Source organism: Chamaea fasciata, unplaced genomic scaffold, assembly GCF_029207755.1.
Source record: "Chamaea fasciata isolate MVZ Bird 193981 ecotype frontalis unplaced genomic scaffold, bChaFas1.0.hap1 SCAF_16, whole genome shotgun sequence".
In the NCBI taxonomy this organism is placed as follows: domain Eukaryota; kingdom Metazoa; phylum Chordata; class Aves; order Passeriformes; family Sylviidae; genus Chamaea; species Chamaea fasciata.
The window spans coordinates 15,214,275-15,239,003 of NW_027094101.1; the positions used below are offsets into that span (position 1 = coordinate 15,214,275).

At 55.7% G+C, this 24,729-nt stretch overlaps 1 protein-coding gene across 4 annotated transcripts in view; it reads left to right on the top strand.

Moving 5' to 3' along the window:
- CAPN15 (calpain 15) overlaps positions 1-24,299 on the top strand; it is a 57,445-nt gene extending 33,146 nt beyond the window's left edge. For all 4 annotated transcript variants that reach the window (XM_066198149.1, XM_066198147.1, XM_066198150.1 and 1 more), the window contains 11 exons: positions 10,132-11,626; positions 14,942-15,150; positions 15,366-15,549; positions 18,222-18,445; positions 19,329-19,454; positions 20,061-20,213; positions 20,379-20,540; positions 21,141-21,367; positions 21,558-21,718; positions 21,988-22,166; positions 22,378-24,299. In XM_066198149.1, the coding sequence (XP_066054246.1) occupies positions 10,132-11,626; positions 14,942-15,150; positions 15,366-15,549; positions 18,222-18,445; positions 19,329-19,454; positions 20,061-20,213; positions 20,379-20,540; positions 21,141-21,367; positions 21,558-21,718; positions 21,988-22,166; positions 22,378-22,555 (3,298 nt within the window). In that variant the 3' untranslated portion in view covers positions 22,556-24,299. The remainder of the gene's footprint in view (positions 1-10,131; positions 11,627-14,941; positions 15,151-15,365; positions 15,550-18,221; positions 18,446-19,328; positions 19,455-20,060; positions 20,214-20,378; positions 20,541-21,140; positions 21,368-21,557; positions 21,719-21,987; positions 22,167-22,377) is intronic.
- The last annotated feature ends 430 nt before the right edge of the window (positions 24,300-24,729 follow it).

Here is a 24,729-nt window from a genome sequence, read left to right on the forward strand (position 1 = left end):
GCTCCTCAAACCTGTCCCATGCCTTGCTCTCCAAATACGAGACACCCAAAGAGATGTCCTCTGCTCCATTCCCTCCCACCTTTCATTTGAAATCCTTCCATTTTGAGCTCTTCTGCCTATCCCTCCCACTTTTCCTACTCAAGATTCTGTTGGGTTTTGAAATTTAAACCTCCCATGATTTGAAATGAATTAGTGTAACAGTAGTATTGAAGAACATCACCTTCCCAGCATCTTGCTAGTCCTAGAGCTGGTGCATTGGTCATAAATCCTCTCCCTGCTGTTCTTGATATTCCCTAATTTTTATATATCTTACTTTGTCCTAACATCAGAGGAGGCTTGGAGATCTGTGTTCCCATCTCTGTGTGACGTGACCTGCTCACATGTTCAGTGCTTCCTCTGTTTTAGGAGGTCACAAATTTTGCTGGACAAGTTTATTTTACGTGGGAAACTTCCTGCTCAGACCACAGATGGAGTGTAGTTATAAAAACCATACAGGGTAGCTGATCCAGTTTTTACCAGGCTTTCTGAAAAACAAAACTACTTTTCTCAAAGTGTTTTCTTGCTCCAAGTGTGCAAGAAGCTGAAGCTACAAGTGTCCAACAGAACTTGGGGCCATCAGTCTTCTAGGATTCAGGCCTTCTATTGACAAAAAAAAGATAAAATTCTTGAATTCTTGTGTTGTATTTGCTGGAGGACTCTGGGCTTTTCTCCCCTGAAAAATCAGGGGTTTGGGGAGCTGCAGTCATGCTGAAACACTCAATGATGTTTTGGCAGAACCAGAGGCCCTTTGTGCTTTCGACACCCAAGTTACACCAATTTCATGCCACCATGACAAACCCCTATATAATTGCTGTACCTCCTTTCTGTGTTTGCTCTTGAGAGAGTTCAAATACCCATTATTTGTAGATTTTGGTCAGTGTTGTGCAATCAAAGCAAGGCTGTTCAGTTCGTCACCTCCTGGAGCCAAATCAATGTGTTAATGCCCATAGCACAATGCTGGCCTGAGCTCTGGACACAAATTTCCTCCCCCTGCTATAATATTTGGGTGCAAATGGAGCTCAGTATTTTTTGCTTTTAATTTCCCCAGGCACACAAAGGACTGGGGAAGTTAGGTACAGAGAAGGTAAATAAAGTCATTGAGTAAGAGGAATGATGGCAGCAGTAGCACTGTGCTAAATTGGTTTCTTTGAAGTTAAGTGTGATTGCAACTGCAGAAATTTCCCCTGCTTGCATGCAGGGAGGCAAGATGAGGTTATTAATTATAACAATGGGCTGGAATTGATCTTAATGAGAAATAGTGCAGCTTGGGAGGAGCTTGAGGCTGTGCTGGTGGCTGTCCCCAGGGCTGGGGCTCCAGAAGGACCTTCCAGGGCCATTCTCCTGCCAGCTTGGCTGCTCCAAACCCTGTCCCATGATGGTCCCGTGCTACTGAGTGCCCCCATCCTGGGTTTTGAAGAAGTCACATTGCTGTTGGCCTTCTCACCTGGGCCCTGCATCTCGATAACCTTGCTCAGGTGCAGGAGGTGCTGCTTTAGGCTCAGAGACCTCATCAAAAGCTCGTGAATCCAGAGCCTGCAAAACTTTCAAGCAAAGCTAGAACTTGGACTTTGCTGACCTCCTTGGAATACTCAGTCTGCCTCCTCCTTTTGTATCCCCAGGGACTGTAATTGTTGCCCTGGCAGACATACGGGAAACTTGCTCATTAGCCGAGCAGCCTTTGGGAATGGTCTTGTCCCAGCGTGCCTGTGCTCTGCCAGCCAAACTGGTTTTCTTCTGAGAGCTCATTTCTTACAACACTGCAGCAATTAAGGTATATTAAAGGCTAATCGTGCCCAGCCTGTTTTTCTCACAAGACAAGCCTTCCAGATTCTGATTCTGCTTTGATGAAGAGTGATGCAAGTCTCTTGTCTCCTGTCCATCAGTTTAGGGTAATGCTCCCTGTGTGTCTCTAGGCTCGGAGAGGAGCCAGCGAGAGGCACGCTCCTTCCAGGTGTGTGTCGCTTGACATTTCTGCAGCAGCTCCAGTAACTTCAGGTGGGCACATCCCTCCGAAGACTCTGCCCCTTCCCTCCCTTTTCCTGAACAAAAGCAGGGATTTCAGCCATGAGGAGGAGCATGCAAGCCATGCCAGTCTCCTCAGCTTCACTTCTCCATCAAAGCCAGACTTCGGTGTGTGTCACAGGAACTTTCAGGGTGCTCCTGTCCCAGCTGTGCTTCTGCCCTCCTCCAGTTTCCCACCACACTCTGAACACGTGCCTTGGTGTCTCTTCATGGCTGGTGGAGGATAGAGGAACGTGTTCTCTGCCCCACTCGCACCCCTTGCAAGCACTTGTATTTACAGAGCATTGCCTTGGAATTGCCCAACGTTCTCAGGCACAGGGTGGGATTGTTGGAGTGTCCTGTGCAGGGCCAGGAGTTGGACTCATGATCATTGTGGGTCCCTTCCAGCTCAGGGCATTCTGTGATTCTATGAAGTCCTTTCTTGCCTGTCCCACAGCAAGATGTCCTCTCTCACCCTCACATCTGACTGGCAATCCCTGTTTTTGGGGAGGTGACAAGAGAGTAAATAGCAGGGACAGCTGCAGTTTGAGAGTTTGTTCTGTGGCTTTGTTGGCTGCCAGAAAACTCCTGTGCTAAGTGCACTCTGTACAGCTGGGCCAGTGTTTTTTCTCTCAGACCTCTCATTAGCAGAGTTCAGCTTCCCCCTGGGAACTTCTCATTAAAACTCCCAGCCTCTTCTCTCCCTGGCTGTTGGAGCACATCTGAGCTGCTGGAGCAGTGTCCAGTGTGGGAAAAGAAGAAACTGAACAGAAACTGTGCAAGAACCGTGTGGAGGTTTGATGCAATGGGACCAAGAAATTCTCAGGAACTGGAGTGTGTCATCAGCTTGGGAAACTCTGTGTGTCTGTCCGAGCCTCTTGGCACCTCTGGGGAGGGTTGTGTGGTGTTGCTGGGTATTTTATGGCCCCATTCACCATGAAGTGCTCACCCTTGCATGGTTTCCTGCTGCAGAATTAGACCTTTTTTTCCCTCCCTTCTGCTTTGATGAGGGATTTTCGCCTGCCACCATTGCTTTATTAAACAGGAAAAATCCTGTTTCAATTAATTGCAGGCTGTGGCCAGGAGAAAACGCCATTTTTTGCATAAATGTGATTGTCCTGATCCAGTGAATGGTCAGGAGCGCTGATACTGGGCAGAGGAAGCCGCCAGAGAGAGGGGATGTCCTGGCCACAGGAGAGTTTGTCATGGAAGGGGACCAGGCTGGTCCCTTGGCTGATTTTCCATCCCCGGCCTAAGCTGTGTTTCTGGGAACTCGTTGACAGTTTGTCCTGGATTGACACTAAAGAGTGAGAGCAGATATAAATATATAATAAAGCTCTGGAGTGCTCAAAAATTAATATTTCAGGATCAAGAAGTCTTTATTTCCTCAAGTGCTTCAACAAAAGGGGGAATTTGTGTAGTTGTAATTGTTGTGGTTCCCTTCCACCGACTGAAGGAACAAAGGGAGCTCAGAGCAAAGCCCCAGCTCTGGTCTTGGCTGAAGGCGATGCCTGGTGTCAGAGGTTTCATGAAGAAAGTGATGACCTTTTTGGAGCTGTTTTTGATGTTGGAGCTCTAAAGTGGTCAGAGCGCTGGAGCGTGAGTCCTTCAAGGAGAGGTGAGGGTGCTGGGCTCAGTCAGGAATTCAACACAAGAAAGATGTTGCCCTGCTGGGGTGAGTCCAGAGGAACCCACTGAGTTGATTACTAAGAGCTGGAGCCTCCTCTGCTCTGGAGCCAGGCTGGAGAGCTGGGGGTGTTCACCTGCAGAAGAGAAGGCTCAGAGCCCCTTCCAGGGCCTAAAGGGGCTCCAGGAGAGCTGGAGAGAGATTTGGGACAAGGGATGGAGGGACAGGACACAGGGAATGGCTTCCCACCGGCAGAGGGGAGGGATATTGGGAAGGAATTGTTCCCTGAGAGGGTGGGGAGGCCCTGGCACAGGATGCCCAAAGAAGCTGTGGCTGCCCCTGGATCCCTGGAAGTGTCCAAGGCCAGGTTGGACAGGGCTTGGAGCAACCTGGGATGGGGGGAGGTGTCCCTGCCCATGGCAGGTGTTGGAACTGGATGATTTTTAAGGTCCTTTCCAACTCAAACTATTCCATGATTCCATGATTAGTTCCATCTGGAGAGAAAGCATTGAAGGAGCTCCAGCAATACCTACAGACACATCATCCAGAGGTCAGAGCCAGGCTCTTCACAGAAGCACATGGTGGGAGAGCCGGAAACAACAAACATAGGATGAAACAGGAGAGTGTCCAGCTGGATGTAAGGAGAAGTATTTCTGCCCAAGGACAGTCAGTTAGTTGAGGTCACTGCCCAGAGAGGTTGTGAAGTCTCCATGCTTGGAGGTTTTTGAGACCAGACTGTCTAAACCTGCTGCAATCCCTTTGAGAGATCCAGCTTGAAGCAGGAGTTTGGGCTGGAGACCACCCTGAGGTCTCTTCTGACCTGAGTTTCTCTGGGATCCTCCATGCTTGCTCTTGTGGAAGTGGGGTGCTGCTTTTGCACACACGTGGAGACATGCAGCCTCTGGTTTTTGGGAGTGTTTGTGCCATTGCAGTGGGACCACCTGGCACAGCCTGGCAAAGATACTTCGATAGAGTGCTCCAGGAAAGTGTGGCTGAGTTAGGGGAGGGTCTCTTTGCTGTCTCTTCTCTTGCTCAGCAGATCTGGGAGAAAAGGGCAAAGGGACAGGTCCCTTCTGGTGTTTTATTTTTGTCCATGTTTCTCCAAGACAGAATATCCTGAAGTTGGAAGGGTCCTGGAAGGATGGGGTGAAGGTCACTGGTATTAAAGCCTGTTTTATTATCTTGTTTCACTTTGGAGGCAGGATTTGGAAGTACTTATGCAACTTGCCGTGTTCGGATGATTCCAGCACAGAGCTGGTGACACTTTCCTTTATAGCCTTGAGGGTTCAGAAGTGTGAATCAGAGACTGTTTGTCTCCACTGATGCTCCTACAGAAACTTGTACCAAGTGGAAAGTCCCAGCTCCCCGTGTTTCTGTGTTGCTCTGCCAGTATATCTGCTGCAACCTTCCAGGTCCAGCCTCCCAGCCCTTGCCTGGCTCTGCAAGAGTGAGTCAGCTCAGCCAACAGCATCTCCTCGTCCGGCCTTCATGATCCCAACCCACGTGTGCTCCTAACAGTGCACTGCCAGAGGGATTCTGAGTGGATCCTGACCTCCTGCACCCCTTCCTGGTGGGCACAGGTGCCTTCTGCTCCTGCTGGCTCTGAAGATGTGGTAGGTCCGCGTGGGAGAAGGCTCAGCAGTCCTCTCTTAGGTCAGGGTCCGCAGTGCTACTGAAAGAAAATGAAATGGGAAATATTAAATAGAAAGCATGGGGTTGAGGGGAAGGGATTCACAGCTCACAGACATTGAGGCAGGATTTGTTTAGGGTTTTTTTGGTAATTTTTCTTCCACAAAATTCTGGTGCTTTTTCTTGTATTTGTCAGTGAGGATTTTGCTGGGATGCATTTTGTGTCAGAGAGCTCGGGGTTTGTGTTGCTGACTAGAACAATTGATTTTTATTTATTTGTTTATTTACTGCGGGAGAGAAATGAAGCCGTAAGTTTTAAGACTTTAGCTGCTCTGGAGGAGTTTTGTTTAGAGAAACAGCCTGATTGTGTTGCTGCGTGTGATTGACACAAGCTCCTCTAATCCTGTTGCCAGTGTGGACTCTGCAGCAGAGCTCTGGGATCTCTCACTCTGGTGTCCAGGTCACCTCGAGCCGTTCTCTGGCACTCCAGGGTGCTTCTGCCCAGGGGTGGGTGCTGTCTGCTGCCCTGGAGCTCAGCTGCACATCACACAGCCCTTGGCACACCACCAGCTCCCTGCCAGCAGGAAGGACGCAAACTGCAGGATTTTGGGCACTTTGCGATTTCCTACCCTGCCTTGTTCCTTCCTGTCTTGCCCGCTTCAGAGAAATCTTGGGTCCCAGATGGTGCCCAGAGATGGTGACCATCCCTGGACGGTTTGGTGGCTTTGTAGGAGCCAGGGCTCTGCAGCAGCTGCACTCAGCAAACTCATCGCTCAGCAGAGCCTGGGTCGGGGATATCACTGTCCTGAAGTGGTTTTGGAAGGTGACCAGCTGGAACCTTCTTAATCCCTGGAGCAGTGAGGTTCCCTGGGACCTGATCAGTGTATTGAAAGCTGCCTGCTTGGTTGAGTACCTTCTATATTATTTTTTAAGCATGATAATTACACTGCTGCAATTGCCAAGGTAGGGGCACTCCTGCCAACGCAGTGGTGCCTCCTGCCAGCTGATGTCTCCTGCCTTGGTTGGGGGGAGCTGCTGTGGTGGGAAGCACAGCCATGCGGATCCAGCCCCATCCATGCTGCTGGAGGTGTGGGGTTGTAGCCTGTTACCCTTTCCTTGCACCCCAAGCTGCCCTTTTTGTGTGCAGCCCAAAGGAGCCTCCAGCAGCTCCCTGCTGCCAGGCTGCGGAGCGGATCCCTGTGTCACCGTGCTCCCTGTGAATTGTCCCCTAGGAAAGCCCTCCCGTGGGTGGGTGCTGCCAGGTCCCTGGTTTCAGAGGAGCTGCTCTCCTGCGGGAAGGTGGCAGGCAGTGTTTATCTCAGTTGTGTTTGCTGGGGCTGGAGGATGACTGTGTTAACACGCAGCAGATGGGCCTGGTGAATAGGTGCTGGAGATAACCCTATTTCCTCATGCAGTCTTGTTGCCTGCTGGGAAAGGAGCCAGCCAGGCTGTTTAAGGAGAACTGTGGAGCTTGGACAGGCTGAGGATGGATTTCTCCTTCAGCTGGTTCAGTTTTGGGAGGAAGTTGTTGCTGTGGGACAGAAGCTGCTGCCACAACCCACCACGTTCTGGTATGGGGTGGATGATGTAAAGGCAGGTTCCAGCCTGGTACCTGCTGGGATCTTTGGACCCTAAATTTGATTCCATCCCAGGCAGGGACTGGAGCTGTCCATCAGTTCTAGGCGGGGGTGTGGGGAAAGCAGGCTGGTGTCCTGCCAGTCGCCAGGGCTGGGGGATTGGTGGCTGGGAACCTGCAACTGGGGGGTGCAGCTGAAGGTTCATGTCCCATGTCCTCTGCCATGCTGTGTGTCTCCCACTCACTTTCAGGGAAAACTGTGTGGCTGCTGGGCACCACGATGTGCTACAGAAGGCAAGGAAGACTCCTGCCAAAACTTGTCATACTGGGGGCCCAGCCACTGCAGGACTTTAGAGGGATGAGCTAATGGTCCTTTCAGAAGGCTTTTTGGTTTTCCCGAGAAAGTCAAGTAGGTGGAAATCCCAGCAGCATTTGAACAGTGTTAGGGGCCAACTCCCGTTGCATGGGGCAAGAAGATGGGACCAGGAGGGAGACAGTGTGACCAGAGAATGTCAAAGCTCCCCAGGGCTGTTCCAGGACACTGCAGTGTCCTGGCTTCCACCTCCCTTCCAGCTGCCTGGAGCCTGGATCTCCAGCTGAGTGAAATGGTGCTGCCTTCCCTGAGCCTGCAGCTTGTTGCTGATGCCACATCAAGCAGGTCTGGTGATGCAGCTCATCCCAGTGTCCCCTTGTGTGGTACTTCTGTCTTTCAGGTTATCCTGGGTTTTCTTCTCTCTGTGGGAAGGGACAGGGTGATTCCTTCCACAGTCCTGTGGTGGCATTGCTAGAAACCTTTGCCTACTGGGTAGGACCATGGGTGTGTGAGGGACGTGCAGGAGGAAGATTGGTGGTTGCATGTCCCAATCCACAGAAAGCACTGCGGCATCTGCATTTTTGGGGGGATTTTTGGAGCCAACACTCTCCTGCACGGTGTGCACTGAGTAGCAGCATGGAACGCTGCAGGAGGATGCAGGTGGATGGCACAGGTTGCTGACAGCCTTCCCTTGCCTTTTGCTGATGCCTGTGTTTGATGAACCTCACCCAGTAAGACAAAAGGATCTGACAGGATCATGGTGCCCTTCATGGTCCCATTTGCTGTCAGAGCCGGGCAGCAGCTCCTTCCCTTCCTCTGCTTGAGGAATGATCTCCCTTTCAGATGTTGTGGACATGGTGCTGCCACAGGGGAGAGGGATGTACAGTGGCTCCCAGCTGTAGGACTTGAGGCAGAAAAATCAATGTTTATATTTCTCTTAGCTGGGAATAACTCCACTAAATAAACACCTTGCAGAGTTCAAACGATGCAGGCACCGTATATGAACCAGAATGAATTTTCAAGCTCTCTCTTGCAATAAAATGGATTTCTTGATTTCAGGCTTTATTTAGAGAAACGTTTGATTTAAGAAGGGAGTTGAAGGTTATATCTGATCTCTGTGAGGTGGAGCTGCTCTTCCAGTGGCTGTGGAGCATGGTGTGGAAATGTGGTCGGATTGCTGCTGCTGGAGTGTTCCCAGGAGAGTTTCTCATGTACCAGCCAAAGGGAGGGTCACTTCCCTCCTCCCCAGGGGAGTTCTGGCTGCAGCCTCTGCCCCTCCAGACCTCTCTGCTGCATTGCAGTCTGCTCAGAGTCTTGGGAAGCTGCGTGTGCAGGTGCTGCTGCTTGGGATTCTGGAGGCCAGCCAGGACCCGGTTCCTTCCACAGGCTGCACCAGCATCTCAGAGCTGTCTGTGCCTGCCCTTTACGGGATTAAACACCCTCCTTCCCTTTGTTCCAGCCAGTCTGGTGGTTGAACTTGGTTGTTGAAGGGACGCTGGAGAAGGAGACAGTGGTGAGCCCACTGAGGTGCAGCTCCCATGACTTAGGCTGCTCTTGGTCTCTGGAAGTCTGACTTTGCTGTTCCTGGGAAGCGCTGAGGGCATGGGATGGACTTGGGGGCTTCTTCTGCACAGTTGACCCTGTCTGTGGGCTCAGGCAAGCAGAGCAGGGTAGAAGGGCTTGGAAGGGCCCTGCTCAGCTGGTGAGAGGCACAGCTGACCTGGGGCTGGGGTTCAAGATGGGGTTTAAGAATTGGCCGTCTTATCTGGGAGCAGGAGTGTGTGGAGGGGGGGGTTCCGGGCTCCCTGGTGCATGTTTAACTGAGGAGGAGCTGGTTTGTCCTTGTGTGAAGGAGGAGGAAGCAGGAAACTCTCCTTTAGCCCCACCTTTGGTCCAAGCTGCAGAAAATGACCCCAAGCAGGGGACAAAGGGCACCATGCAGGGCTGGGGTTTGCTCTTGGTGTGAGTGCATGTGTGGCATTCTGAAAGCAGCAGGAGGGCTGCACTGGGGTAAGACTGCTCTGGCAACCCGGGGATCACCATGGTCCATGAAGCTGGTGCTGCTGCTGCATTTCCTGAAAATTGAACCCGCCTAGAAAACGTGAGTTCCTGCCCTGGGACGAGGTGGTTGTGTCGTGTGTTGGACCCGCTCTCCCATCAGGGTTTCAGGCATTCCCAGGCAATGCTGGAGGTTGAAACCAAGGACTGGTGCAGCCAGAAGGGCATTATGGCCTCTCTACTGCAGCGATAAGTGGGGAAGCAGCTGGAGCTGGGACATGGCTGAGCTTGGAAGCTGCTGGTGAGCTGTCCTGGCACTGGTGCACCATGGAGCTGCTGCTCCCAGGCTGGCTGGGCCAGTCTTCTGGCCCCAAAACCTCAGCCAAGTAGAAACTCCTCTGCACACCAAAGCCTGCCTTCCTTGGCTTGGTGGTGTCTGGTGTGGGACAACACAGTTATCCCAGTATGGATAAGTGGTGTGGAGCTGAAAGGAGAGGAGGGAGTCAGGAAGAGTAAGTGAGACAGAGGTGGGGTGGAATAGAGAAGGAGGAAAGAATTAATGCTGGAACAGCAAGAAGGCAGAGCAGGGTGTCACCTCCTCCAAAGAGTTCCAAACGACCTGCAGACACACAAAGTTGCCGGGGTTGGGCACAGATATGGTGTGTTTGCTCACCAGGGCACAACCCCACTGTGAGAATGAGGTCAGTGGGTACTGGGCTGCTTCTTTTGCCCTTCCTGGAGCATTTTGGATGGAAGTCAATGCATTGCCATGCACTTGAAGAATTTGTCAGTGCCAGAGGAGCAAGTGCCTGTGGAGCAGTGACTGGATTGATGGTTGCTCCCTTCCTTGAGGCAAGGTCCTGACCATGCCAGCCCAGGAAACACGTGGTACTGCTGCCTATTGGGTGGCCTTGGCCTCAGCCTCACGCTGTGTCTTCTTTCTTGCAGCCACTCCCATTCTCCCGGCTCCATGGCTGCAGTCCGCGAGTGGTCCTGCACACGCTGCACCTTCCTGAACCCCGTGGGCCAGCGGCAGTGCTCCATCTGTGAGGCCCCCCGCCAGAAGCCCGACCTCAACCACATCCTGCGGCTCAGCGTGGAGGAACAGAAATGGGCCTGTGCCCGCTGCACCTTCAGGAACTTTCTGGGCAAGGAAACCTGTGAGGTGTGTGGCTTCACCCCGGAGCCGGGGCCCAGTGGCTCCCCCTTGCCCGTCATCAACGGCGTCTTGCCCAAGCCTGCCGTGCTGCTGGAGCCCAAGGGCACGTCCAAGGAGGAGGCTGCCAAGGCGGAAAGCAGCAGCGAGGACTCAGAGGGGAAAAGCCCCGATGAAACAGAGCTGGAGAGCGGCTGGGCTTGCCAGCGCTGCACCCTGCACAACACTCCCGTGGCCAACTCCTGCTCCGCCTGTGGTGGCCCACGCAAGCTCTCCCTGCCCAAGATCCCACCAGAGGCGCTGGTCGTCCCTGAAGTCATCACCCCGGCCGGATTCCACATGGCCCCCTCCACCCCGCAGCCTTTAGTCTCCGCAGAGATCTCTGATGGTGATGCCGTGGCCACCCACGGCCCGGTGGCTATGGAGCAAGAGGCCCAGAAGATGCCAGCCTTCAGCCCCTTCTCCCCAGGGCTCCAGAACAACCCTGTGCCCCGAAGCCGGCGGGAGGTGCCCCCACAGCTGCAGGTGCCAGGCCCCGAAGGCTCCCAGCCCGCAGCTACGGGCGCCGTGGGGCAGAAGGGCTCTCCCCAAGGTCAGGCCAGGGCTGCCGCTGCTGCACGCTTCCCGGACCTGCTGTCCAACAAACGGCTGAGTGTGCTGGAGGAGGAGATGGAGGTCAGTCCATCCCACTGGAAGTGCAGCTCCTGCTCCCTGCTCAACTCCGCCGGGGCCGGCAAGTGCGAGGTTTGCAGCACCCAAAAAGGCAGCGACACCATCAACCTGGTGGGGGACTCGGTGAGGTTCACCCCGTGCAGCCCCTCCAGCCCTGACTTCACCACCTGGTCCTGTTCCAAGTGCACCCTCAAGAACCCCACGCAGGCGCAGAAGTGCAAGGTGTGCGGCTCCTCCAAGCTGCACGGCTTCCAGGAGCACGGGGCGCCAAGCGAGCCGGCCCCGCGCTGCCCCGACTGCGGCGCCTCCGACCGGGCCGGCTGCTCCTGCGGCGCCAAGGCCCCGTCCGCACGCAAGGTGGCCCGGCTCTTCCCGGCCCCGCTGCCCGGCGGGCAGGAGAGGCCGGGCCAGTGGGCCTGTCCCGCCTGCACCCTGCTGAACGAGGTGAAGGCCAAGCACTGCGGCGCCTGCCACACCCCCCAGCAGTACGTGGCCCAGCACAAAGGCCTCAAGCCCCTCAAGAGGAGGGAGAGCATGCACGTGGAGAAGAGGAGGCAAACAGATGAGGGCGAGGCCAAAGCCCTGTGGGAAAACATCGTGACCTTCTGCCGGGAGGTGAGTGCTTGATCGTTCCTGGCTTCCTTTTCTGCCTCCCCCATAGCTCTGGGACAGCGCCCTCCATGCCTTGCGTTCCAGGGATCTTCCCTTGCAGCAGCCGGATGCTGGTTGTTAGCACTGGATTGTCATATTTTGATCTCCGGGGTGAAGACAGCCCATACAGCCCAAGGTGCAAGGGTGAGGAAGTCTAAAACCTAGTGCTAAGCCTGTTAACTCTTTTACCCAGTGGTGTTTTAAATCAGTGAGAGAGACCTTCTGGGATGAAGGGGGCATCCTTAGGTGGTCAGTCCAGCTCCTTCCAGTGTCTAGCGTTGGGAAAGGCAGGGAGCGTGTCCAGGTTTGCTGGTGGCACTGGTGTCTGTGGATGCAGGAAATCTGGGATGTAACGAGCAGAGGCTCATGATGAGAGTGCAGGCAGGAGAACTGCTGCCACTGCCAGCAACTGCAGGTGTTTCAGAACCACAGGTGGGCCTTGGCCTTCTTGGTTTGGGTTTTGCAAACGCAGAGGTGCAGCACAAATGGCTCCCCGTGGCAGGCCAGCTGAGCTGTAGCTGTACCCTGGCTCTAGTTGAAGGTCTCAGGAGTATGTGCCAGCACCCACCTTCCCACTGTGAGGTGTCTGGTCCAGGCAGCTGGATTTCAGCCTCAAACACTGCTCTGATGGCCTCATTTTTTTCCCTGTATGGTATTAAAAGCTCCTATGAATGCTGCTTTCTCTGGCCTCCTTCTGGGGGAAGCCTCCAGCTCTTCTGGACCAGATGGAAAGGGAGTTGCAGTCCCATTTTGACGTACAGACAAGGCTTTTCCTGCCTGGCCTGAGGATCGTGTCCATTCCTGTGCCTCCACTGCACAGTCCAGGGAACAGAGATGTTTGGCTCAGAGGGGAAGCTCTGAGAATGATCTTGTTTGGGCTTGTGGTTTTTTTAAATTGCTGCATGTCCTTCCTAACAGGCGTGGGTGTCTTTATAGCAGAGACCCAGATTCTGCTTATCCCCGTCTTTTAAGCAAGTGAATAGCCTCTTTTGTAGGCAGGGAACATCTGTTACATCAGGAATCAGGCCTGAAGGATGAATCATGATGATGGCCAGGCTGAACTAGCAGCGTGGCACTGCCAGGAAGGGGAGCCTGCCTTACCCCGTCCCGCAGTGCTCAGTCAGAGCCTTGAGCCTTGGCTGAGCCTGTTGTGCTCCTTAACCCACCAGTAATGGGCTGTTAGATCCGCCTGGGCCATCTCCCAGAAATCCCCCCCCACCGGAACCTCAGCTGTGCTCTGACACTGTTCAGGTGCGAGGTTAGGCCTGGCAGCAGTGGAGGGACCGTGCTGCTCCCATCCTTGTGCTCGCTCTGCTCTCCGTGTCCCTCCCAGTGCTCCTGGTCAGGCTGGCGTGTGAGGCAGCCTCCGAGCTCCCTGCTGCCTGAGCGTTTCCCAGGCTGTTCAGCCTTCCCCTGCAGGAGTCAGGCTGGCCAAGTTCTCCTCCGTCTGTTGTCCCTGCCCCACGTCATGTGGAGCAGCCCCTCTTGCTGCTCCCTGCCAGGATTTCTGCTCGAGCTCCTGCTGTGGGTTTTCCTTCCTCTGATGTTCCAGGGTTGCTTTTTCCAACTCTTATCAGTGTGTGGTCCCTATTTTAGCTTTATACTTTCTCTTCTATTGGGGAGCAGTGCAGAGCTGACCTCTTCCACTGGAATCATGGAATCAGAATGGTTTGGGTTGGAGGAGACCTTAAAGCTCATCTTGTTCCAACCCTGCCAACCCACCTCACCTTCCACCCAACCAGGTGACTCCAAGTCCTGTCCAGTCTTGAACACTTCCACAAATGGGGCAGCCACAGCTTCCCTGGGCAGCCTGTGCAGGGCCTCCCCACCCTCACAGGGAAGAATTTTTCCCCAGTATCCAATCTAAATTTCTCCCCTTTTAGTTTAAAACTTTCCCCTTGTCCCATCACTGCTTTTCCGTGTGAAAAATTGCTTTCCCTCTTATTAATAAGCCCCCTTTAGGCACTGGAAGGGGTTCTAAGATCTCCATGGAGCCTTCTCTAGGTGACCACCCCTAGTTCTCTCAGCCTGGCTCCAGAGCAGAGGGGATCCTGCCCACAGAGCGTGTCCATGCTGGTCCTGTTGTAACAGATCCACATCTTTCTTGTGCTGAGTCCTCCAGAGATTGACAAACTGGAGTCTCACAAGGGCAGAGCAGAGGGATAGAATCCCCTAGCTCGTGTCCTCATGGCCCTGCACAGCAAGTTCCTGCAGAGCCCAGAGATCCATGTGCGGGGATGGGTCACATCCAGGTCCCCAGCCAGGATGTGACTGAGGCTGCTGGAATGGTGGCTGCTCCTCAGCTGCACGGGGGACATGCTCCCCTGAGAGAGCAGGACAACTATTAGCTGAAAAACACCCTCCTGCCAAAGAAGAGCTGGAGGTGCTAATTGAGGCACCACAAAGGAAACATTCAGGTAGGATTACCACAAAAGAGGAGGTCAACTACTAATTCAGTGTGCATAAAGCTAATTTTAATCAGAGCCAACTTTTGCTGAAAGAATTTAATTTAATTTAATTTAATTAACAGTAACAAAGAAACACCTGTTCTCATTTCACCCTGTGTTAGACTGAAAAAGCCACCCTTCTCCACCTGGTGAAGTTCTGTGCTTCCATCCGTGTGGTTAATGCCTGTGGGATTACCTGCCCCTCCACCCATCCTATTTATGTATTACACAGCAGCTATTGCAGGAGGGCTGAGACGTGGGATACCCTCTCTCTGGAATTGCTTGCCTGGTTGTGGTCTGGCTGAATGCAATTCCTGTCCCCCATGGATGTGCCTGGGAGGTGGCACAGGGCTGCCAAGCCCAGCCTGTCCCCTCCGGAGCAGCGACAAGGGACAAGGCTCGAGTTGAGGTGTGTTTATGTGCCAGGTGGCTCTCGCAGCCTTGCCGTTTGCAGGCTTTGCTGCTTCTGGAGGCAGCCAAGGCACCCCACAGCCCAGCTTTTAGCACCGACACAAAGTGTGAGACGGTCCCTGCCCGGGGAGGCTCCTGTGAAACACGAAAAGGCAGATTGGAGTCACAGCCCAGAGCCTGGGGCCAGAGAGGTGAACCTGAGGCAAGGCTGAATGCTGGACCCAAAGCACAAAAAGCATCTCTGCTGCTGCCAGCAGACACCAGCCTAGTCCTGCTCCCTTGCAGGGGTGGGAAGGGTCTGCGTAGGCCAGGCAGGAGGGCTGGGGGCTCTGCGTCTCTCAGGGGGGCAGTTGGGGGCTCTCTAGGCCCCCCAGCCCCAAGTGGCTCCAACTGATGCTCCCCTTGCTTTTTGCTCTCACAGAACAAAGTCAATTTTGTAGACGACAGTTTCCCCCCTGGCCCCAAGTCCGTGGGGTTCCCGGAAGGTGACAGTGTGCAGCAGCGGGTGAAGCAGTGGCTGCGGCCCCACGAGATCAACTGCAGCATCTTCAAGGACCGGTCGGTGAAGTGGTCAGTGTTCCGCACGCCCCGGCCCTCAGACATCCTGCAGGGACTGCTGGGAAACTGCTGGTAAGGGCGAGTGAGCCGGGCTGACACCTTCCCGCCCCTTCCCTCTTTGCCCCTTCTTCCTCCAGCTCCAGCTTGGCCCCCTCAGCCCTACTCAAACCCATTTATGCCCCCAGGCTGTAGCCCATGCTCTGCCTCACCCCCTCCCAGCGCTGCGTGGCCGGGCAGTTGGTGCTGCCCGCCCGTGCCCCGCTGAGGCCGCCCCGCCTGCCCGGCAGGTTCCTCAGCGCCCTGGCCGTGCTGGCCGAGCGGCCGGAGCTGGTGGAGAGGGTGATGATCACCAGGACTCTGTGCCCCGAGGGCGCCTACCAGGTACGGCTGTGCAAGGACGGCACGTGGACCACGGTGCTGGTGGATGACATGCTGCCCTGCGACGAGTGCGGGTACCTGCTCTTCTCTCAGGTCAGTGCCACGGGAAAGCAGGGGTGGGCAGTGCTCCAGGGGTCAGGGAGGCTCATCCCAGGCTCTCCCGGAAGTGGCAGGGGGAAGAGGCACTGCAGGGGTTCGTGTGAGGCCCCTACTTCGTGCTGCATTTAGAGTCTTAGAGTCACTAAGGCTGGAAAAGGTCCCAAAGATCATCAAGTCCAACCACTGATCAAATACCCCCTGCCCACTAAACCAGGCCACAAAGCACCACATTGACTTGGTTTTTGGACACTTACAGGGATGATGATTGCACCAGTGCCCTGGACGGCCCATTCCAATGCCTGACCATCTTTCATTAAGGAATTTTCCCGATATCTGATCTAAACCTCCCTTGGTGCAACTTGAGGCTGTTTCCCCTTTTCCTGTCCCTGTTCCCTGGGAGCAGAGCCCGACCCCCACCCAGCTGTCCCCTCCTGTCAGGGAGTTGTGCAGAGCCACAGGGTCCCCCCTGAGCCTCCTTTTCTCCAGGCTGAGCCTCTTTCCCAGCTCCCTCAGCTGCTCCTGGTGCTCCAGCCCCTTCCCAGCTCTGTTCCCTTCTCTGGACACGCTCCAGCCCCTCAATGTCCTTCCTGGTGAGCCAAATGCCATTGACCTTCTGGCCCACCTGGGCACATCTGACTCATGTTCAGTTGCTGCCAAGCAGCACTCTCAGGTCCTTTCCCAGTGGGTACTTCCCAGCTGCTCCAGCCCTGGAGTTGCTGGGGGATGCTGTGACACAAATGGAAGATCCAGCACACACTGTTGCAGCCTGTTTGCAGCTCTTTGCTGTGTCCTCAAGACAGTGAACTCTTTGAGATCATAATATCCCTCTATTTAGACCCCTTTTTGGCATTTCCCAGGCTGCAGTGAAGAAGTTTCATTTACAGTTGCTTTTCCCTCACTCCTCCTTGCACCGCAGCCACTTCACTTGCAGGGAAAGCCACCTTCTTCCTATAAAAGGAAAACACTTTAACCTGTGTTTTGCATTGAGAGGGACCAAGGGAAAGCTGTTACTTTCCTCTGAGGGGAGGTCTGTCAGCTTGGCTGTGCCAGGGAGGGACTGTGGAGAAGGAGGGGATGGCACATGGAGCAGCCTGTTCTGAGCCAGTGCCCAGTTGCTCTGCGCACACTGGGGTGGCATCTGCTCGGATCAGTGGAGCTCCCTCAGCCCCTCCAGGACATGGCTCTGCCCTGCCCTGCCTGCCAGGCCCAGGGGCTCTTGCTGGGATCGTGTCCATGAAGGAGACTGAGAACGTCTCTATTGAAACTCGGGGCAAAATCTGCCAAAGAAAACAAACTACCACTGTCAGGAGGAAACAGGGACTGGGACTGCTGGCTTGGATTTCGTTCTGCAAATCCAGTCCTCCAGGGTTTGACACACAGCCATGTCAGGACAGGACTCAAACTTTGGAGAAGGGAAGGAGTTTTGTGTCTACATTCTACCTCTCAGTAGACAGAGCATAGAGATGCATTTCTTTATTTCAGCATAAGATTTACCTGTCTTGTTTTTTACCTTTTCCTTCCATCTTTCATGAATTTCAAGTCTGCTTTTGGAGTTTTTTAAAGATTGGAGGTTTTCACATGGGCTGGACTTGCCTCTGTTTCCAGGGGCATCTGAATCGTGATGAGATTTTTCTGCTGAGTGTTCAGCTGTGGGAGCTGGGGGATAAAAAAGGAAAATCAGAGTTTTAAAAATAAAAGAAAATCAGGCTCTTATCTGAGCTCCCTGGCTGTGGTTCAGGCAGAAATAAACAACATGAATTTTGTTGAGTGAGGAACCCAAAAACCAGCAAAAAGCACTTTTAAGCTCTCTTTATCCATCAGAAAGAAATCTTCACTGCCCTCCTTTCCTCTGCCAGCTCTTGGCTGCCACCTGTGAGTCACACAGGCACAATGTACCAGTGATTTTCCCTGCTGCTCTCCAAGCACCGGATACCAAACCCCATTTGCTGGGAAAAAAAACTTGCATCTTGTAATTAGGCCTTGTCATTGCTCCCTTTGCTGGAGTAGAGGACATTGCCAGTCCCAAGTTTTTGGAGCTTGTCCTTGAGGCAGTGTCTGCGTTCCCTGGGTGGAATCCTATCAGTCCCGTGGCTGTGTGCGCTCTGGGCAGCCTCCTCTGCCAAAGGGGTGTTTGTTTGGGTTTGCAGGGATGTGTGAGTTAAAGGCAACTGTTCCAGATACGCTCCACATCACTGAATCCTAGAATGTCCTGAGTGGGAAGGGACCCACAAGGATCATGAATCCAACTCCTGGCCCTGCACAGGATGCTCCAACAATCCCACCTTGTGCTCCTTGAGCTCTGGCAGCCTTGGTATCCTCTTCCATTATTAAATGGTTCTAAGTTCAGGTTGAAGTGAATGGAAAAGGCTCAGGGTGGGCACCCACCCTGCCAGCCTGATTGCTGGACACCTCAGGGCGCAGCTCTGTCAGCATCCAGGCCTCTTGGGTGTTCATTCCAGGACTTCTTCCCGAGGGGAATTGAACTCTGCAAACAAAACACCGAGCAAAGAGCGAACAGATCACCCATGGCCAAGGGGACAAGCTCCTGGCATGGCCCTGCTGCTCCTGCCCTCTTCTCCAGCCCCAGGACAGCTGGCCGGGATGGGTGTGAGGGGCTTTCCCACCTCCTGCCCAGTGTGGTGACATGTCCCTCCCTCTCTCTGCAGGCCCAGAGGAAGCAGCTGTGGGTGGCCCTCATTGAGAAGGCACTGGCCAAGCTGCACGGTTCGTACTTCGCCCTCCAGGCCGGGCGTGCCATCGAAGGCCTGGCCACACTCACGGGGGCCCCCTGCGAGAGCCTGATGCTGCAGGTCAGCTCCACTAACCCTCGCGAGGAGCCCATTGACACTGACCTCATCTGGGCCAAAATGCTGAGTTCTAAGGAGGCTGGGTAAGACGAGGCAGGAGCAGGCACGCTGGAGAGGGGGGTGAGGGGGAACATTCTTGTCTTCAGAGGCTCAGGAGAGGGGTTACTGCATTAGCTGGGGTGGAGTCCACCCCCTTGCCACTCATCCGGAGCATTGGTGGAGCTCCTACTCGAAGCTCTAAGAAATCATTTCTCCTGTGAGTAATTCTCATATGAAATTAAGAGCCTGGTGAACTTCCCCTGCACGTCACTGCTGTCTTGCAGGAGTTAGGAAGTGGCACTGAGTCCGCTTGCTTTGGCTTGAGCTTTTCTGCGTGTGAACGCTTGACCCTGCCCGTGTCTCCCACCTGTATGTGACATCTTTGCTAGTGACACCTGGCTCATGCTGGTCTAGAGGGGGCACAGCCAAAGCAGAGACCTCCTGCTCATTGCTTGGGCAGGAGGGCAGCTGGGTTGGCTGAAAGTATGGGGCCACATGGATGGATAACTCCCAGCACATGGTGTCCCTCTAAACCTGACTGGTGCAGACCTCCTGCCCCAGATAGTGTCCTCACCCCTGCCAACTTGTCTGGCTGATGGACCACCTGCCTTTCTCCATGGCGTTCTGCCAGCCAGCAGAAGTGGGCAGGACCTCGGAGCCTGGCAGAAATGGGGGGAGGTTTGGGGCAAAGCTCCCCAGTGCAAAGCAGCTCTCCTTTGAGCCTGGGCTCAGCATGCTTGTGGGCAAGGAGAGGAAGCTCTGGCCAGCGGGGCTGGGCACTGCCTGGGGAGTGTTATTGATCCCAACGGTGTTGTTGAAGAGAGGGAGCCTCCTGGGAGGAAGCTGTCCCATGGCTTGAGTGATAGGGATGAGCTTCCCCCCACGGCAGGCCTGGCAGGACCCTGAGGGTTTGCTGTCCCCGTGCAGGTTCCTCATGGGCGCGTCCTGTGGCGGAGGCAACATGAAGGTGGATGACGTGGCCTACGAGAGCATGGGGCTCCGACCCCGGCACGCCTACTCCATCCTGGACGTGCGGGATGTCCAGGGCTTCAGGTGAGCTTGGATGGAGCCTGCCATGGCAGTGCAGCTGCTCCTGCCAGCAGACCCAGCAGAAACCCTGGGGATGTATAACTGAGGGCACGCTGGACAGGACCCCAGAACACTTGGAACTCTTTGGTGTCCCATCCTCATGGCCAGCAAGGATGACATCACCCTAGGATGTCACATAAATGCTGTTGTCATATGAGCTGACCTTGCCTGGTGCTGGCTCCATATCCAAGGGTAGAATGTTTCTCCTGGTCTCACAAAACACAGAGGACTGAGTAGAGCTCTCACTTCAGTGAGGTGCTCAGAGGATATTGCTTACATTTGGGTGGAGGGGGGATAGAAATGGGTGCCACCCTGACAACTGGGCTGCTGTAGGAAGATGTATTTTCAGCCGTGTCACTCTCAGCAGCGTCTCCCTGGCTGAGCCCCTTTGGGCAGGGAAGGGCAGGTGCAGAACCACAGGACTGGGACATCTGGGGCCACAGTGTGGGTCACACATTAGTTCTGAGATGCTGTCAGGGCTTTGGAAGCAGGAGTGATGGGGTGTCCTTGTGGGGGACAGGCTGGGTCTCCTCTCCCTCTTGGGTCTCTGACGCTTTCCCCTTCCCCCAGGTTACTGCGTCTCCGGAATCCCTGGGGCCGCTTCTCCTGGAACGGCAGCTGGTCGGACGAGTGGCCGCACTGGCCGCTGCCCCTGCGCCATGACCTGATGCCCCATGGCAGCAGCGAGGGCGTCTTCTGGATGGAGTACAGCGACTTCATCAAGTATGGCACTGCCAGAGGCAGGGCTGTGGGGCAGGGAGCAGGGCAGGGATGGAAAAGGGGACATGGGGTCACGATGGGGTGGGCGGGACTGGTCATCCCTAGGGAATGCGGGTGTCCTGCAGCATGCAGTGTGCCCCATCGGGACTGAGCCCGGCTTCCCCACAGGTATTTTGATTCCGTGGATATCTGCAAGCTCCATTCGGACTGGCACGAGGTGCGTGTGCAGGGCATGTTCCCCAACAAGGCCAACGGGCCGGTGACGGTTACGTCACTGACGGTGTTGGAGCGTGCAGCCCTGGAATTTGCTCTCTTCCAGGAGGGCAGCAGGTGAGCTGGGCAGTGCAGCAAAGCTGAGGGGGGGCTCACCTTGCAGAAAAGGAGGCTCAGAGGGGACCTTCTGCCTCTGCACAACTCTCTGAGTGCAGCCAGGTGGGGGTCAGGCTCTGCTTTCAGGCAGGACAAGTTGCACCAGGAGACGGTTAGATGGGATATTGGGGAAAATTTCTTCACTGAAAGGGTGGTCAGGCCCTGGCACAGGCTGCCCAGAGCAGTGATGGAGTCACCACCCCTGGAAGGATTTAAAAACCTTACAGATGTGGCACCTGGGGACATGGGTTAGTGGTGACCTTGGCAGTGCTGCATTAGTGGTTGAACTCGATGATCTTAGAGGACATTGCCAACATTAATGATTCCACCGTTCTATGATTCTGTAGGCCCAGGAGAAATCCAAACACACTGGCATCTCACCGCATGGCATCCCCTGGGGTCACACAGCTCAGGGATGGGCCCCCATCACCATCTCTCCAAATCTTGGCAACGGCTCATGTTTACCTGGAACCCAACTCCTGAATGCGGGGCTGGTTCCTGGGGCTGAATGTTTGGGGCAGTGGAATAGCTCTGACATGTGACCCTTCCTTCCTGACACAGGAGGTCAGACACAGTGGACAGCCACTTGCTGGACCTGTGCATCATGGTTTTCCGGGCCACCTTCACCAGTGGGAACAAGCTGAGCCTGGGCCGGCTGATGGCCCACAGCAAACGAGCCGTCAAGAAGTTCGTCAACTGCGACGTGATGCTGGAGCCGGGCGAATACGCCGTCGTGTGCTGTGCCTTCAACCACTGGAGCACTGCCCTAGCTGGCCCTGCTGCTCAGGGTGAGGGGGTGGAGGGGGCCTGGGGGAGGGAGAGGTGCCAAAGCCCTTGGTCCTCATCGTAGAGATGTTCTTGTGGATGGAAGTTGCCTGTTGCATGTTGTATATGCATCAACCCAACATCACCATGCTCCTGGGGATTGCGGGCTTGGTGGCAGTTACCTGATCCCCCTTCCTCTCGGTGTCTCTGCAGCTTCCAGTCCCACCAGCAGCAGACCAGCCACTGATTATTCCAGCTACATCCTGGCCATCTACAGCTCCCGCCTGGTGATGGTGGAGCAGGTGGAGGCGCAGCCCACCACACTGGCAGATGCCATCATCCTGCTGACCGAGAACAAGGGCGAGCGCCATGAGGTGGGTGGGGGGCACGGGGCGGGGGCTGCAGTGGGGAGGGGGGTGATGCTACCAGAGGGAGCCCGGACCTGTGGGGTCCTCAGGCAGGGGTTGGGCAGCCAGCTCTGGCTGCCGCCCCTGAATGCCCACTCCCTTTGCTCCCTGGAGCAGCGTGTGGCACCCCAGCAGATGGGCAGCCCTTGGCTAGAGTGGAAGATGCCAGTACAGGGGTTTTGATTCGTGGACGGGGTGCCCAGAGGCTTCATCCCCTTCCCTGCTGTCTGCCCCAGGGCCGTGAGGGGATGACCTGCTACTACCTGACCCACGGCTGGGCAGGGCTCATCGTGGTGGTGGAGAACCGGCACCCCAAGTCCTACCTGCACGTTCAGTGTGACTGCACCGACAGCTTCAACGTGGTGTCCACACGCGGCAGCCTCAAGACGCAGGACAGCGTCCCCCCCCTGCACAGGTCCGGGGTAGGCAGGGGTGGGTCACGGGGGCTGCCATGGGGCTGGCAGGAGGCTGGGAGAAAAGCAGAGCCAGGTCTGGCAGGGAGGCACAGACAGGGTGGGGTTGCCAGGACAGAGATGGGATTGCTATGGCAGAGGTGGGATTGCCATGGCAGAGGTGGGATTGCCGGGCTAGAGGCTGCTGCCCTGAGCCCGTGGGTCTCTCCACAGGCAGGTGTTGGTGATCCTGTCCCAGCTGGAGGGTAACGCCGGCTTCTCCATCACGCACCGCCTGGCGCACCGCAAAGCCACCCAGGCCTTCCTCAATGACTGGATGCTGACAAAGGGCACCCACAACCCGCTGCTCACGCCCGAGGTCGCTGGGCTGCACGGTCCCCGGCCCCTATGACAAAGAGCCTCCCCCTCCCCACCCCGCTGCCCCATTCCTGTCACCGAGCCTCTGGCCCAGGGTGCCCCCCCGAGCCACCAGCGCTGACCTGCGGGGCAGAGCCAGAGTGGCACCCCCAGCACTTTGCCCCACGCCGCGGCGCCGGGGCAGGTTCTCAGGGCCGGCACCAGCCCTGTTCGCTGCCCCCCGCCCTGGCACCGCTGCCCCCCACGCACTTTATGAGGAGCAGTTGGGGGCACGGGGCCATCTCAGGATCCCACCCGCCCCGTACCTGTGCTGGGCCTGGTGCCCTCTGCCCGCCCCAGGGGCTGTGGGAGAGGGAGGGGCTGGAGGTTGCTGTCAAGACCCTTCCCAGGCACCATGCTCAGGACTCTGCCCCTTCCCGTGGCGCCAGGGCACTGGCGCTGCAAAAAGAAGAATATACCTCTGATGTCTGTCCGTCTGTGTGACCTTCCGTCTGTCCCCGGGCCCTTCCCGCTGTCTTGTTGCCCCCTTTGTCTGCTGCCAGGACCAGTGTGGTGCTGAGGTTGGGCTGGGGGGTGCCAGGATCGTGGTGCCACCCATGCCAGGGTGCCCCCCGCCCATGCTGGGTGCTGGGGGGGAGAGGGCACAGGCTTGTTGCAGATAGCTGCTGCTGAGGGGGTTTTGCTGTAAGTGGGGTGAAACTCCGAGGTCTCAGCTCCTCCTCTGCTGCGGGTGGGGAGCGAGGCCTCGGGGTGCTGCTGGCGGGGGCTGCGGCGCCGGGGCCCCTCTCCCTGTCACACAAGTGTTACTATGCAAAGGCGGCCGGTGGGAGCAGTGCCTGGAGAGAAGCCATGGCCCCAGCTGGGCTCAGCCCCCAGCACTGCCTTGTGGGCCCCCCCCGTGCCCCATGGAGGGAGGGTGGGCAGCAGGTACAGACCTGGGGGCAGGGAGCAGTTCCCTGCAGTTACCACGAGTCCATGTGCTGGGCAGGGGGTGGTTTTGGGGGGGAAGCAGAGAGACCCCTCCTCCAGAGCCCGAGTGCTGTGGGAGGCAGTGAGCACAAGTTGAGAGCTGCACCTCGGGGTGCTGCTGGCCCTGTGGGTGCTCCGAGGTGGGGGCTGATCCTGGGGGGAGCTCCACCCCACGTTTTCAGGGCATCGTGGCTCTCTGACTTGACCTGTATGTGTGTGTGTGTATGTGTGTGTGTGTGTGTGTGTGTGTTTTTGGGTCTCCCCTGTGTACCGTATCCTTCCTGAGCTGTGTGGACTTACAGCTGAGGGGGGTGATGGGCAATGCTGGACCCTTGTTCTGGCAGAGACCTCGCTGGGGGGTCCTGCACCCCAAATCCTGCACCCCAAACTCTGCACCAGCAGCTGGGCTGGGCACGGGTGCAGGGGGCTCTGCCCGACCTGTCCCTCTGTGTCCCCTGGGCATTGGGGGGTGGTAGGGGGAGTGGGCTGCCCTGGCGCCCTCCCAGCCCCCCCAGCCCAGGCTGCTGAGCCAAGCTCTGTCTGTATTTCTGTTTGTTGATCTGTTTTCTCTCTTTCCAGCTCCTTCCTCCTTGGGATGATTTGTCCTTCACTTTTTTTTTCTCCTCTCTCTCTGTCTTTCTGAGCTGTGAATATTTTTAACCCTGTAAATACTGTCCAGCTCTTCAGAATCATAGGATATTTTATCAATTGTAAATCAGATCAGTAATCCCTGTATGATACGAATTATCCATGGGTGGTTTTCAAACTCAGGTTCTGATGGACCAAATAAAGTTTTGTTTTTTACTGAAGCTCCCTGGTTTTGCTGTGGAAGAGACAAAAGGGATGAGTGGGCTGCTTTGGGGGTCAAAGCAATGGGTCTTGAAGGCATTTCCGTGGAGCAGTGACAGTCGGTGCTGGGGGGAGAGCTGAGCACCAAAAAAAGGGTAATTGGAAGTTGTTGTTTAGCTGCACTTTGGGGTGTGGGAGCGCAGAAAGGGGCGGAAATAAAGCAAAACAGAAGGAAAATCCAGAAATTCCCATAAAATGCCCCCTGTTCTCTGGCAGGGCCGAGCAGGGCTGCGCCGTGGCCGGGAGAGGGCACCCACCATCCGCTTGGATGCTCTCCCGCGCCTGCCTCAGTTTCCCCACCCGTTCCATGCCGGGCAGCGCGATGGCCTTGCCCGCTGCATCCCGGCACCGTGGCCAGGCTGGCGATGCAGCAGCCGCTCTCCCTCCTCG